The sequence below is a fragment of the Oncorhynchus keta genome, chromosome 6, assembly GCF_023373465.1.
Source record: "Oncorhynchus keta strain PuntledgeMale-10-30-2019 chromosome 6, Oket_V2, whole genome shotgun sequence".
In the NCBI taxonomy this organism is placed as follows: domain Eukaryota; kingdom Metazoa; phylum Chordata; class Actinopteri; order Salmoniformes; family Salmonidae; genus Oncorhynchus; species Oncorhynchus keta.
Genome location: NC_068426.1, coordinates 5,143,197 through 5,159,011, shown reverse-complemented (window position 1 = coordinate 5,159,011; position 15,815 = coordinate 5,143,197). Strand labels below are relative to the sequence as shown.

Here is a 15,815-nt window from a genome sequence, read left to right as displayed (position 1 = left end):
GCAAATCACTGCACACTTTACTTCTAGTGTAATGTCATGGAAAAAAGTTATCGCTACCCTACATTTTCTGTATATAGTGATGGTATATTAATAGTTGATTCTTCAAACAAATAAATCATCAGTCACTTGGGCTTTGTCGTTCTACAAATGTACAAATAGGTGTGCGCATGTGGTCGTATGTTACGGTAAATTGACAAGCACTCTGTCAAAGACGCCTATCTTTTAATAGCACAACTTTTTCTGTTTTGTTACTTGTTCCAAGACTGTACTATTCAAATAAATTAATGGAACACAATTTCTTAAGTATTTCTATTAAAAAAAAACATTTAACTCATTCGGCGAGGCTGTTAAAACCTTATCGAACTGATGACGTGTCCACGGAGTCCTTCTGACTTCCGGGTCTACGTTAACGGTGTGGAGTACAGACCACAGTCACCAAGAAAATGTAAGTTTACCTCTCATTCTGTCCTATAATACACATTTAATAAATTACTATTATTTAGCAAAAAAGCAGTGTGATGATAACTGTGTTTGTTTCCTCCTTCAGGTCTAAAGTCACGTTTAAAATCACTCTGACGTCGGATCCCCGGCTCCCCTACAAAGTGTAAGTGACAGATCAGCATTAACGTTAGCTAAAAAAAAAATCAATGAATACTGACGCTTACCGTCACACCCATGCATGTAGCTTCATTATATTCGTCTGCAGCTAGCTAAGTATTGAAGCTATCTAGCTACTAGTAGAAGCTAATTGCAAGATGCTAGCTGGCTAGCTGCTACCTCTTGGAAGCATGTTGTTCCTTTGAACCATAACACAGCTGTCACTGGCCAGCAAGTTAGTTAGCGTGCCAATTCACTATGACGGTAGTCAGTTTTGCCGATGCGTTCGTTGTTGCCATTAGCACTGTCATTTGCTTAGGATCTTGGCATACCATAAACCTCTTGCAATGTGTTTGCAGACATTTCCAAATAACGTTTAATGACAACATTGCTTAACTAGCTAGCCTATGTGTTCCAGGCGTTGAGCCAGTTTACCACACGTCACCACTTACCTCGATGACTGGCTGTTTTTGCACTTTATGAAATGTGACGTCGAAGTTGAACAATCACCACAGAACAGGGACTCTGCAGCGCCACAGCAAATTGGCCCATGAAGCCTTTCCTTACTGATTACACGAGGAAGATAAAGGGGAGGGAGAGGAAAGGAAGTATTGAAGGGGGGGTCGTTCCATGGAGAGCAGAGAGTTGGAGTGATGTATAAAATAGATGTGTATTTCTTGTTTCAGACTCAGCGTCCCAGAGAGCACGCCGTTTACAGCCGTGTTGAAGTTTGCAGCGGAGGAGGTTAGTTCATCTCATACTGGGTATTGCAACAACACAAAATACTAGTAGTTGGCTATAATACAACAAGTCAAGTGAAGGCATTTTTAAGGGGTCACAACCCACTTTACAAGATGTAGCCCCCCAAAAAAAGAGGAACAAAAGCACAGAGTATGGATATGAGGATTGAGTCTCTCTTCAGTCTCCTTTCATACATTGAGTCTCTTCAGTCTCCTTTCTACATGTGAGGGATGAGTCTCTTCAGTCTCCTTTCTACATGTATGGATGTAAGGGTTGAGTCTCTTCAGTCACTCATACATGTATGGATGTGAGTGCTTTCTGGGGATGAGTCTCTTCAGTCACTCATACATGTATGGATGTGAGGGATGAGTCTCTTCAGTCACTCATACATGTATGGATGTGAGGGATGAGTCTCTTCAGTCACTCATACATGTATGGATGTGAGGGATGAGTCTCTTCAGTCTCCTTTCTACATGTATGGATGTGAGGGATGAGTCTCTTCAGTCTCCTTTCTACATGTATGGATGTGAGGGATGAGTCTCTTCAGTCTCCTTTCTACATGTATGGATGTGAGGGATGAGTCTCTTCAGTCTCCTTTCTACATGTATGGATGTGAGGGATGAGTCTCTTCAGTCTCCTTTCTACATGTATGGATGTGAGGGATGAGTCTCTTCAGTCTCCTTTCTACATGTATGGATGTGAGGGATGAGTCTCTTCAGTCTCCTTTCTACATGTATGGATGTGAGGGATGAGTCTCCTCAGTCTCGCATACATGTATGGCATAGCAATGATATAATACTAGAGTTGGCTACAGCACATAGGCTTTGCTGTAGGCTTTGCCTACAGTATGGAGTCCTCCTCTGTTGCATGGTGACTATCAAAGATTAGATACAGCACCTCTAGTAAGGGTAAGGCTAGAGTCTCTCCTCAGTCTCCTCTCTTACATGTACGACATCGCAACAATACACGATATACCATATAGATAGCAGGCTTGAGCATTTCCTCTCTGTTTAGCCTGGTCCCATCCTGCCTGCTTCCGTAGCTGGAGCTGTCATTCCACATGATATTAAGTCAATGACCTATTTCTAGTAGATGGTAAGCTGGGAGAGGACCATCGTTTATAATACCGATCAGACCTCCTTGAATCAATGGATCCCTTTCCTTTTAATATTTAGATTTATGAATGCAACCTATTACAATTAATCATCATCCAAATAATGGACAGAGTGAATTAGCCTAGAGATGAAATGAGACAGACGGGTAATGCTTTGAGGGTAGAGCAGTAATTCATTTGTATCTTTCCTACCCTCCCTCTTCAACCCCATTGTCCATTCCCAGCTACATAATGCGTTTCTCTTTCTCTCCTCATTCTCCTGCTCATCTGTGATTGATTTAGAATGCAAGTGCTGCTCTGTGCTCGCTTAGCCATCCTTATCTCCCTGACTTCAGACTAGTGGCATCTCCTCTGTCTCTCTGTGTGACAATAACAGGGGCATTCTCTTGAGATGTGTTCCTCTGTAACCCCATAGAAAACTCATGAGGCTCCTCATGATTCAAGCAGACGTGAGTGATGGCTGTTTCTGCTGCTATATGCTTTGTCCTCTTTATGCAAAGTAGAATCCTCACAGAGACAATTATGTTTTTGATCAATTAATCAATAACCTCAAAAATGAATGAGAGCAAGGGAATGTACAGCACCTTCTGAACGTATTCCACATAGCCTGGTTCCTCTCTAGGTTTCTTCCTAGGTTTTGGCCTTTCTAGGGAGTTTTTCCTAGCCACCGTGCTTCTACACCTGCATTGCTTGCTGTTTGGGGTTTTAGGCTGGGTTTCGGCACTTTGAGATATCAGCTGATGTACGAAGGGCTATATAAATAAAATTTGATTTGATTTGTCCTTAGAATGTTGAGGCTGATTTTGATGGTTGACAGCAGAGTAATTTTCTTTGCTCTCCTGCGAACAAAATCTCAATTATTAGTATTTTTGCCTTCAGGCTGTTTCTCATAGATAGCGGAATCTTTCATTAATGATTAGCTTCCCCTCCCTTCCCCCTTGATGACTTTGTGTGTGTGTGTGTGTGTGCGTGTGTGTGTGTGTGTGTGTGTGCGCCACCACCGTTTCCTTTTAGGAAAATGTAGGGCCGGACATTTGACCGGAAACATTTTAATTAATCAGACATTTGAGAAATGTACTGTACCCATATGCATTAGGTGTGTAACCTGATTAGGGTGTCCACCCACTGTGATCTGAATGACTAGAAATGACATCTAGAAGAAGGTAATTCGTCTTAACAGAACATTCAAGTCGAGGATGCAACGGCGTGTGGTCCTTAACGAATTCCGATGAAACGCACTTTGATGATGTTTTAGAAAAACTATCAACATTTACTTTTCCACAGCCAACAAGACGAGTATAACGAACAGCAAAACCACTCAACTATGTCAGTCTACTATTCCTCCATGCTAGAAAGTTGACCTATTCTGTTTTGTCAGCTTGTCATTCTGTGCGGAAAAAAATCAATTGCCTATTCCAAACTGACTCTGGGACAGTTGCAGGATGAAAGATCCCAAATTCATTCAACCAGTACATAAAAAAAAAAAAACTTTTAGCTTAAACATTTGATAAACTATTATTTCTTCACATTATAAGCACTGCAATGAGCACATGGCAAATGTTTGTTCCATAATGCAATTAGCCGGAAAAGAGTTGTTACAAGTACATTGCAAATGAGAGCTGTTTCATGTGACAGAGATGAACATATCCATTCCACATTTAGAAAGGGGGGAGATGTAAAGATGCATCAACTAGCATGGGATGCTAATACGACAAGGGTTATCACCAACTAGCATGGGATGCTAATATGACAAGGGTTATCACCAACTAGCATGGGATGCTAATATGACTAGGATTATCAACAACGAGCATGGGATGCTAATATGACTAGGATTATATGACTATGGGATTATCACCAACTAGCATGGGATGCTAATATGACTAGGATTATCACCAACTAGCATGGGATGCTAATATGACTAGGATTATCACCATCTTGTTCCCTTAAGGTATGTAAGAGTTGAGGTCTCCTTTCATACTAGCATGGGATGCTAATATGACTAGGATTATCATCAACTAGCATGGGATGCTAATATGACTAGGATTATCATCAACTAGCATGGGATGCTAATATGACTAAGGATTATCACCAACTAGCATGGGATGCTAATATGACTAGGATTATCACCAACTAGCATGGGATGCTAATATGACTAGGATTATCAACTAGCATGGGATGCTAATATGACTAGGATTATCATCAACTAGCATGGGATGCTAATATGACTAGGTTATCACCAACTAGCATGGGATGCTAATATGACTAGGGTAATCAACAACTAGCATGGGATGCTAATATGACTAGGATTATCACCAACTAGCATGGGATGCTAATATGACTAGGATTATCACCAACTAGCATGGGATGCTAATATGACTAGGATTATCATCAACTAGCATGGGATGCTAATATGACTAGGATTATCACCAACTAGCATGGGATGCTAATATGACTAACATTATCATCAACTAGCATGGGATGCTAATATGACTAGGATTATCATCAACTAGCATGGGATGCTAATATGACTAGGATTATCACCAACTAGCATGGGATGCTAATATGACTAGGATTATCATCAACTAGCATGGGATGCTAATATGACTAGGGTTATCACCAACTAGCATGGGATGCTAATATGACTATGATTATCATCAACTAGCATGGGATGCTAATATGACTAGGATTATCACCAACTAGCATGGGATGCTAATATGACTAGGATTATCACCAACTAGCATGGGATGCTAATATGACTAGGATTATCACCAACTAGCATGGGATGCTAATATGACTAGGATTATCATCAACTAGCATGGGATGCTAATATGACAAGGGTTATCACCAACTAGCATGGGATGCTAATATGACTAGGGTTATCACCAACTAGCATGGGATGCTAATATGACTAGGATTATCATCAACTAGCATGGGATGCTAATATGACTAGGATTATCACCAACTAGCATGGGATGCTAATATGACTAGGATTATCACCAACTAGCATGGGATGCTAATATGACTAGGATTATCACCAACTAGCATGGGATGCTAATATGGGTTTTGAAAACCAATAGATAATAGAACATGAGAGAAAAAGGCTACTAGTTTCAATGGCATAATGGAGGTCTTTATAAAAAATAATTGACTCCACGTTTATAGAAACAGATTTTGTCTAGGCTACTTTGAAGCAAGGTAAGACTTGCCTTATAATACGAAGTGAAATGTTCAGGTTTCACATCACATTGTACGGTGTGACACTTGCACTTGAACGGAAAGCCCACTTCAATGACCAGTTTTATAAGTAAAAATATATATATTTTTTTCAATCATGGCCATCAGAACTGTTTTTAACACGCAATTAGAATTTAGAATTGTTGCACAATTTATTCGGGCTTCTAAAATAATGTTTCATGCCAGCAGCAACAGGAACTGCAGCAGCAGCTCTCTCACAGTCTGACATATTTTCATCTTAAACTCTGTATCGGTATGCTTTACACTTTTTATAAAGAAGAATCATAACAACTAACGAAAAATACACACACCACTTTATTTCCACCAAATGATGTAAATGAACCCGTAGACCGATATGCATGACCGACCGGTCGACTGTATTTACACCGACTGGTATTTTCATCAATTAATAATAATAATAAATCATTTTTAAGCGTTATTTTTTTTTGCAATGGACTTGGTGCGTCCTTTTGTTTTATTTACCAAAACTTCGCTAGAAAACAAAACCCGAAGTGCCCAGTTAGGAGAACTCAATAGAACAGATTAGACATTCCTCTGGAACATTCAGTGTTTTTCACAGTTTTTACATTTTATTAGGACAAATCCTTTAATCTCTACTGCAGTTACAGAGCGTGAAGATGATCCTCCGTCATTTTCTCTCTGTGTCGAAGCTCAGCAGCCTCCCTGATAACTAGTGATGCGCGGGGTTGACTCATGACCAGCAGGCCCTGCGGTTTTATCCGCAGGACGGGCAGGTTCAGGGTTGAATAATGGGAAAATAATGCGGCAATAAATATGTCAATGTGCAATTCATATCTATAGGCTACATTTGAGGTTTTTCTTTCATAATTTGTATTTGTTGTTGCTTTAGTTTTCGGCCTAACTGTAGGCAACACAGCAAATCATTTTGGGAACATTTTACATCAATCCACTGAGGCAAAAAGGGACAATTTCAGAGTTTTTTTAATTCAGTAAGAAAAGGAAAAAAAATATGTGAAATGTAGAGTTGAAAATAAAGACAAGGGAGGGCCAGAACAGTAGTCTAATGTTTGGGAAAGATTTGGTGAAAGTAGTGAAACTGGTTGATTGCAGTGTGCCGGCTCTATTATGTATAAAGATGTGTGAGGCGCTATACAAATTCCACAGTCACATGACGGGGGACTTCAAAATGGCCCGTCAAGGGAACTATACTGTTCAGATGCGTTAAATGTAATAGTAGCCTGTCTGGACACTGACTGTAGATCTATAACCTCTTACATAGCCAATATACTATTAACTCCTGCTCTATGCTATTAAGCATTTCTTGCAGTAAAATGATACACCGAATGTACATTTTGACTCCGGAATAGTAGTGGAGAACTGATTTCTTTCAGCATCTTGTGAGAATGACTGCTTGGTTAGGGACCGTCTGTAAAGGTGCTGTCTTTATTAGTACTTAGTACTTCAACCACACAAAATATGCATCCAAGCCGAACTGAAATCATATTAAAAAAATATATGTTGAGTCTTTTGAACAGCTTTTAATTTCCTTTAAAAACCTTTCAAACTGATCTCACTTCAACATTTTTGCACAGAAAATCTTTCCCATTCTTTTTAGTTATTGCATTTTATTCCCCCCGGTCCCTAAACATCTTTGCTGTGTGAGAGAAGCAGAGATGAATGAGAAAACAAATTTGACCAATGTCAACTAGATTGAAGTGTTAATTCTATAGATTTATGACATTATTCTGGTGAGCAAGGATTTGTTTATTCCTCTGGGGCAACATATAATGACAGAAGAGAAGCTGCATGTATCTAATTATGGACAGGTTGACAAACAAATAGCCTACCAAAATGTGGGACATTATAAGCACCATCTCATCACACATACAGAGTTGTGGCAGTGCATGTCTCTCTCTCCCTGTGAGCCCAACTCCCCTCTCTCCCTGTGGGCCCAACTCCGCTCTCTCCCTGTGGGCCCAACTCCCCTCTCTCCCTGTGGGCCCAACTCCCCTCTCTCCCTGTGGGCCCAACTCCCCTCTCTCCCTGTGGGCCCAACTCCCCTCTCTCCCTGTGGGCCCAACTCCCCTCTCTCCCTGTGGGCCCAACTCCCCTCTCTCCCTGTGGGCCCAACTCCCCTCTCTCCCTGTGGGCCCAACTCCCCTCTCTCCCTGTGGGCCCAACTCCCCTCTCTCCCTGTGGCCTGCCCAACTCCCCTCTCTCCCTCTGGGCCCAACTCCCCTCTCTCCCCGTGAGCCTGTAAACCCAAGTCCCCTCTCTTTGAGTCCCCTCTCCCCTGCCTGTAAACCCTCCCCTCTCTCTGGGTCCCTCTCTCCCCGTGAGCCTGTAAACCCTCCCCCTCTCTGAGCCCCCGTGAGCCTGTAAACCCAAGTCCCCTCTCTCCCCCCGTGAGCCTGTAAACCCAAGTCCCCTCTCTCCCCGTGAGCCTGTAAACCCAAGTCCCCTCTCTCCCCGTGAGCCTGTAAACCCAAGTCCCCTCTCTCCCCGTGAGCCTGTAAAAACGTGAGCCTGTAAAAGTCCCCTCTCTCCCCGTGAGCCTGTAAACCCAAGTGAGCCCCCAAGTCCCCTCTCCCCGTGAGCCTGTAAACCCAAGTCCCCTCTCTCCCCGTGAGCCTGTAAACCCAAGTCCCCTCTCTCCCCGTGAGCCTGTAAACCCAAGTCCCTCTCTCCCCGTGAGCCTGTAAACCCAAGTCCCCTCTCTCCCCGTGAGCCTGTAAACCCAAGTCCCTCTCTCCCCGTGAGCCTGTAAACCCAAGTCCCCTCTCTCCCCGTGAGCCTGTAAACCCAAGTCCCCTCTCTCCCCGTGAGCCTGTAAACCCAAGTCCCCTCTCTCCCCCCGTGAGCCTGTAAACCCAAGTCCCCTCTCTCCCCGTGAGCCTGTAAACCCAAGTCCCCTCTCTCCCCGTGAGCCTGTAAACCCAAGTCCCCTCTCTCCCCGTGAGCCTGTAAACCCAAGTCCCCTCTCTCCCCGTGTAAACCCAAGCCTGTAAACCCAAGTCCCCTCTCTCCCCGTGAGCCTGTGAGCCTGTAAACCCAAGTCCCCTCTCTCCCCGTGAGCCTGTAAACCCAAGTCCCCTCTCTCCCCCCGTAAACCCAAGCCTGTAAACCCAAGTCCCCCCCTCCCTCTCCCCGTGAGCCTGTAAACCCAAGTCCCCTCTCTCCCCGTGAGCCTGTAAACCCAAGTCCCCTCTCTCCCCGTGAGCCTGTAAACCCAAGTCCCCTCTCTCCCCGTGAGCCTGTAAACCCAAGTCCCCTCTCTCCCCGTGAGCCTGTAAACCCAAGTGAGCCCCCTCTCTCCCCGTGAGCCTGTAAACCCAAGTAAACCCCCCTCTCTCCCCGTGAGCCTGTAAACCCAAGCCTGTAAACCCAAGTCCCCTCTCTCCCCGTGGGCCGGGCCTGTAAACCCAAGTCCCCTCTCTCCCCGTGTAAACCCAAGAGCCTGTAAACCCAAGTAAACCCCCCTCTCTCCCCGTGAGCCTGTAAACCCAAGTCCCCTCTCTCCCCGTGGGCCTGTAAACCCAAGTCCCCTCTCTCCCCGTGAGCCTGTAAACCCAAGTCCCCTCTCTCCCCGTGAGCCTGTAAACCCAAGTCCCCTCTCTCCCCGTGAGCCTGTAAACCCAAGTCCCCTCTCTCCCCGTGAGCCTGTAAACCCAAGTCCCCTCTCTCCCCGTGAGCCTGTAAACCCAAGTCCCCTCTCTCCCCGTGAGCCTGTAAACCCAAGTCCCTCTCTCCCGTGAGCCTGTAAACCCAAGTCCCCTCTCTCCCCGTGGGCCTGTAAACCCAAGTCCCCTCTCTCCCCGTGAGCCTGTAAACCCAAGTCCCCTCTCTCCCCGTGAGCCTGTAAACCCAAGTCAAGTCCCCTCTCTCCCCGTGGGCCTGTAAACCCAAGTCCCCAAGTCCCCTCTCTCCCCGTGAGCCTGTAAACCCAAGTCCCCTCTCTCCCCGTGAGCCTGTAAACCCAAGTCCCCAAGTCTCTCCCCGTGAGCCTGTAAACCCAAGTCCCCTCTCTCCCCGTGTAAACCCAAGTCCCCTCTCTCCCCTGTAAACCCAAGTCCCCTCTCTCCCCGTGAGCCTGTAAACCCAAGTCCCCTCTCTCCCCGTGCCCAAGCCTGTAAACCCAAGTCCCCTCTCTCCCCGTGGGCCTGTAAACCCAAGTCCCCTCTCTCCCCGTGGGCCTGTAAACCCAAGTCCCCTCTCTCCCCGTGGGCCTGTAAACCCAAGTCCCCTCTCTCCCCGTGGGCCTGTAAACCCAAGTCCCCTCTCTCCCCGTGGGCCTGTAAACCCAAGTCCCCTCTCTCCCCGTGGGCCTGTAAACCCAAGTCCCCTCTCTCCCCGTGGGCCTGTAAACCCAAGTCCCCTCTCTCCCCGTGGGCCTGTAAACCCAAGTCCCCTCTCTCCCCGTGGGCCTGTAAACCCAAGTCCCCTCTCTCCCCGTGGGCCCAAGTCCCCTCTCTCCCCGTGGGCCCAAGTCCCCTCTCTCCCCGTGGGCCCAAGTCCCCTCTCTCCCCGTGGGCCCAAGTCCCCTCTCTCCCCGTGGGCCCAACTCCCCTCTCTCCCCGCCCAAGTCCCCCCTCTCTCCCCGTGGCCTCCCCGCCCAACTCCCCGTGGGCCCAAGTCCCCCTCTCCCCGTGGGCCCAAGTCCCCTCTCTCCCCGTGCCCAAGGTGGGCCCAAGTCCCCTCTCTCCCCCAAGTCCCCTCCGTGGGCCCAAGTCCCCCCCGTGCCCAAGTCCCCTCTCTCCCCGTGGGCCCAAGTCCCCTCTCTCCCCGTGGGCCCAAGTCCCTCTCTAAAGTCCCCCAAGTCCCCTCTCTCCCCTCTCTCCTCTGGGCCCAACTCCCCTCTCTCCCCGTGGGCCTGTAAACCCAAGTCCCCTCTCTCCCCGTGGGCCTGTAAACCCAAGTCCCCTCTCTCCCCGTGGGCCTGTAAACCCAAGTCCCCTCTCTCCCCGTGAGCCTGTAAACCCAAGTCCCCTCTCTCCCCGTGAGCCTGTAAACCCAAGTCCCCTCTCTCCCTCTGGGCCCAACTCCCCTCTCTCCCTGTGAGCCCAACTCCCCTCTCCCCCTGTGGGCCCAAGTCCCCTCCCTCTCCCCGTGAGCCTGTAAACCCAAGTCCCCTCTCTCCCCGTGAGCCTGTAAACCCAAGTCCCCTCTCTCCCCGTGAGCCTGTAAACCCAAGTCCCCCTCTCTCCCCGTGAGCCTGTAAACCCAACTCCCTGGGCCTCTCCCTCCCCGTGGGCAAGTCCCCTCTCTCCCCTGGGCCCAAGTCCCCTCTCTCCCCGTGGGCCTGTAAACCCAACTCCCCTCTCTCCCCGTGGGCCTGTAAACCCAACTCTCCTCTCACCTGGCTGTCCTTCGGGGTTTTCAAACCTCTTCACAGGGACCCGTAGACATTTCACACATTTGTTGTAGCCCTGAAATAGTTCACCTGATTCACCTTAGTCATGAGGTTGAGGATGAGTTGACAAGTTGAATCAGGTGGGCTCGGTCTGGAATAGATCAAATGCATGGAACGGTTGGGGGTCACAGAGGAGAGGTCTGAACACCCCTGGACTACTGAGAGGCAGGTGTATAGCATGATCATTCTGTCTGTTTCCTCTCACAGTTCAAAGTACCAGCAGCCACCAGTGCCATCATTACTAACGGTGAGTCTGTTACATTGTGTCAGTATAATTAGAAACAACAGGTGATTCTGTTACATTGTGTCGGTCTTATTAGAAACAGGTGATTCTGTTACATTGTGTCGGTCTTATTAGAAACAGGTGATTCTGTTCCATTGTGTCAGTGGGTCCCATAATGCCTGGCGAAAACCAAACACTGCCTTCCACATTAAGAACCTCATACCAACGGTCAAGCATGGTGGTGGTAGTGTGATGGTTTGGGGATGCTTTGCTGCCTCAGGACCTGGACGACTTGCCTTAATAGAACGAACCATGGAATTCTGCTCTATTAGGTCATTCTAAAGGAGAATGTCAGGCCTAAAGGCCCTAACTCCCTATCCATCTATGAGCTGAAGCTGAAACACAGCTGGGTCATGCAGCAATACAAGTATCTAAAACACACAATCAAGTCCACATGAAAATTGTTAAAAATAAACAAATTTGAAGTTCTGGCTTGGCCTAATCAAAGTCCAGACCTAATCTCAATTGAGATGTTGTGGCAGGACTTGAAACGGGCAGTTCAGGCTTGAAAACCCACAATTGTTGCTGAGTTAAAGCAGTTCTGTAAGGAAGAGGGGGCCAAAATTCCTCCACAGCGAAGTGAGAGACTGATCAACAACTACAGGAAGTGGTTGGTTGGAGTCATTGCAGCTAAAGGTGGCACAACCAGTTATTGAGTGTAAAGGGGCAATCATTTTGTTCACACAGGGGATTTGGGTGTTTGTAAACTTGGGTTACCTTTAATCTAAGATGTGGTTTTGGTTGAAGATCTGATAACATTCAGGATCAATAATATGTAAAAGTAGAGAAAATCAGAAAAGGGGGGGCTGTGCTTTTTCTGTATCTGTAATATCTCTGACAAAAAAAAGGTCCTTGAAAAAGATGTCTGTCTATGTAACACATACTGTTAAATGTGGTTGTTTTTGTTGTCTAGTGCAGCAGTGTTACCATGTGACAGTCTTACTCATCAGAACCCCCCTCTCTCTCAACCACTCTTTTTTTGCATGTTTTAATTCTTAGTTTTATTTATTCATGTTTTGGTGTTTTATTGATTCATGTATTGCTATTTATGCTAATCCCTGTTCTCACTCATGACAGACGGTATCGGCATCAACCCAGCTCAGACAGCAGGTGAGTCTTCCGTCTTCTCGTCCACATTGATGACAACAATAACTTGATTTATAAAACTGTTTGTTACAAGGTGGGATTAAAATGGTTTTAATTGTAATTTTTTTTTGTCAACAATCTACACATAATACTTTAATGTCAAAGTGGAAGAAAAATCCTAATTTTTTTAAATAAAAGATTTATGAAAAATTAAACACTAATATATTTTTTAATTACATAAGTATTCAACCCCAAGTCAATACATGTTACAATCACCTTAGGCAGCGATTACAGCTGAGAGTCTTTCTGGGTAAGTCTCTAAGAGCTTTGCACACTTGGATTGTACAATATTATTTTTCTAATTCTTCAAGTTGGTTGTTTTAAATGTTTTATTTAACTTTTATTTGACAGGGAGTCGATGCTGAGACCAAGGTCTCTTTATTTAGACAGGGAGTCGATGCTGAGACCAAGGTCTCTTTATTTAGACAGGGAGTCGATGCTGAGACCAAGGTGTCTTTATTTAGACAGGGAGTCGATGCTGAGACCAAGGTGTCTTTATTTAGACAGGGAGTCGATGCTGAGACCAAGGTGTCTTTATTTAGACAGGGAGTCGATGCTGAGACCAAGGTGTCTTTATTTAGACAGGGAGTCGATGCTGAGACCAAGGTGTCTTTATTTAGACAGGGAGTTGATGCTGAGACCAAGGTGTCTTTATTTAGACAGGGAGTCGATGCTGAGACCAAGGTGTCTTTATTTAGACAGGGAGTCGATGCTGTGACCAAGGTGTCTTTATTTAGACAGGGAGTCGATGCTGAGACCAAGGTGTCTTTATTTAGACAGGGAGTCGATGCTGAGACCAAGGTGTCTTTATTTAGACAGGGAGTTGATGCTGAGACCAAGGTGTCTTTATTTAGACAGACATGGGAGGTGTCGATGCGATGCTGAGACCAAGGTGTCTTTATTTAGACAGGGAGTCGATGCTGTGACCAAGGTGTCTTTATTTAGACAGGGAGTCGAAGCTGAGACCAAGGTGTCTTTATTTAGACGGAGTCGATGCTGAGACCAAGGTGTCTTTATTTAGACAGGGAGTTGATGCTGAGACCAAGGTGTCTTTTCCAGATTAGCCCTATGAAGTACCACAATACACATCAACATACCATAAACACATTCATACACACATTTAAATGTTATTATACACAATACACGGAAAGCAAAACACAGACATAAAACAGACACATTCTTCAGTAAAAAGTTTCCCTAACAACCATCTGAAATGCCCTAGAGTCACCAATTGCTCCAATTTTAAAGTACATTGCGCAAAGAAACAAAAGGCTTATATCTACCTAACGTTCTAGACACCAAAGGCGTCTCCAGAGTTAACCAACCCTGTGAGTCGGAAGCTTGTGGAGCAGGGCTTTGTAAACAAAACAGTGTAATGATGTGACTTCAGAGGTCCAGCCAACCTTTTGGTAAAGAATACAGTGATGAGTAATTAAAAGTTTACCAACACCTGCATTGCTTGCTGTTTGGGGGTTTTAGACTGGGTTTCTGTACAGCGCTTTGTGACATCAGCTGATGTAAGAAGGGCTTTATAAATACATTTGATTTGATTGATTTCCTTTGATAAAGCAAAGGGTGCTATGAAAAATGGCATCCAGGGGTTTAAGAGTAGAAGCAGCTGCACTTTGTCGTTTAGTATCACCATAATTGAGAACCGGTAGAAAGGTTGACTGCGCAATCTGCTTCCTGCTGACGACAGAGACTATCTGTTTCTGTAAAAAAAAAAAAAACACTTTTTAAATCTTAGTTTCTTAACACGCTTAGTCGTAGGTTGTTTTTTTAAATTGATTTTTTTACGATAAATCATTGTCAATCCAAATACCAAGGTGTAAGTATTCAGGGAATCGTTCTATTTCTAGAACTATCCGATGAGCGAAGATGTCATCCATCTGAGACACGTTTTAAATCAGTAAGGACTTCCTGCACAACTGCAAAATCTGACTGTTTCCTTGTGACAGCCAGGACAGCAGTTGGGGAAACACATTTTTACTCCTGAAACATATGGCCATGAAAGGGGTTGAAGGAGTTGAATACTTTTCTCAATACATTTCAGGTTTTCATTAAAAAAAAAAGTTTTTTTAATGAATTTCCCAATGTTTAGAAAACGTAATTCTACTTTGACATAATGGGGTATTGCATTAGTATCATACAGTCTGTTTTATCCCTGGTCTACAATCTAAATAACGCAACAAAATGTGCAGAAAGTCAACGGTTGTGAATACCTTGAAGCCACTGTATGATACTAATGCACATACCCAGATAACAACAACAACAACCGTGGATACATACCTTCTGTTGGTAACAGGGCTTTATGGCAGTAGAGGACTGTGGTGGATACCAGATCGTTATTTGAATAGAGGACTGTGGTGGATACCAGATCGTTATTTTAATAGAGGACTGTGGTGGATACCAGATCGTTATTTTAATAGAGGACTGTGGTGGATACCAGATCGTTATTTTAATAGAGGACTGTGGTGGATACCAGATCGTTATTTTAATAGAGGACTGTGGTGGATACCAGATCGTTATTTTAATAGAGGACTGTGGTGGATACCAGATCGTTATTTTAATAGAGGACTGTGGTGGATACCAGATCGTTATTTTAATAGAGGACTGTGTGGTACCAGATCGTTATTTTAATAGAGGAGATCGTTATTTTAATAGAGGACTGTGGTGGATACCAGATCGTTATTTGAATAGAGGACTGTGGTGGATACCAGATCGTTATTTGAATAGAGGACTGTGGTGGATACCAGATCGTTATTTTAATAGAGGACTGTGGTGGATACCAGATCGTTATTTTAATAGAGGACTGTGGTGGATACCAGATCGTTATTTTAATAGAGGACTGTGGTGGATACCAGATCGTTATTTTAATAGAGGACTGTGGTAGATACCAGATCGTTATTTTAATAGAGGACTGTGGTGGATACCAGATCGTTATTTTAATAGAGGACTGTGGTGGATACCAGATCGTTATTTTAATAGAGGACTGTGGTAGATACCAGATCGTTATTTTAATAGAGGACTGTGGTAGATACCAGATCGTTATTTTAATAGAGGACTGTGGTAGATACCAGATCGTTATTTTAATAGAGGACTGTAGAGGACTGTGGTGGATACCAGATCGTTATTTTAATAGAGGAGATCGTTATTTTAATAGAGGACTGGATACCAGATCGTAGGAGATACCAGATCGTTATTTTAATAGAGGACTGTGGTGGATACCAGATCGTTATTTTAATAGAGGACTGTGGTGGATACCAGATCGTTATTTTAATAGAGGACTGTGGTAGATACCAGATCGT

The 15,815-nt window shown here is 44.8% G+C and overlaps 1 protein-coding gene across 1 annotated transcript in view; it reads left to right on the top strand.

Annotated features, from left to right (window-relative positions):
• The first annotated feature begins 338 nt into the window (after positions 1-338).
• Positions 339-15,815, top strand: part of ufm1 (ubiquitin-fold modifier 1) — a 32,021-nt gene continuing 16,544 nt past the window's right edge. Inside the window, exons 1-5 of the mRNA XM_052520344.1 lie at positions 339-445; positions 548-604; positions 1,284-1,341; positions 11,286-11,325; positions 12,439-12,471. Of these exons, the coding sequence (XP_052376304.1) occupies positions 444-445; positions 548-604; positions 1,284-1,341; positions 11,286-11,325; positions 12,439-12,471 (190 nt within the window). The 5' untranslated portion in view covers positions 339-443. The remainder of the gene's footprint in view (positions 446-547; positions 605-1,283; positions 1,342-11,285; positions 11,326-12,438; positions 12,472-15,815) is intronic.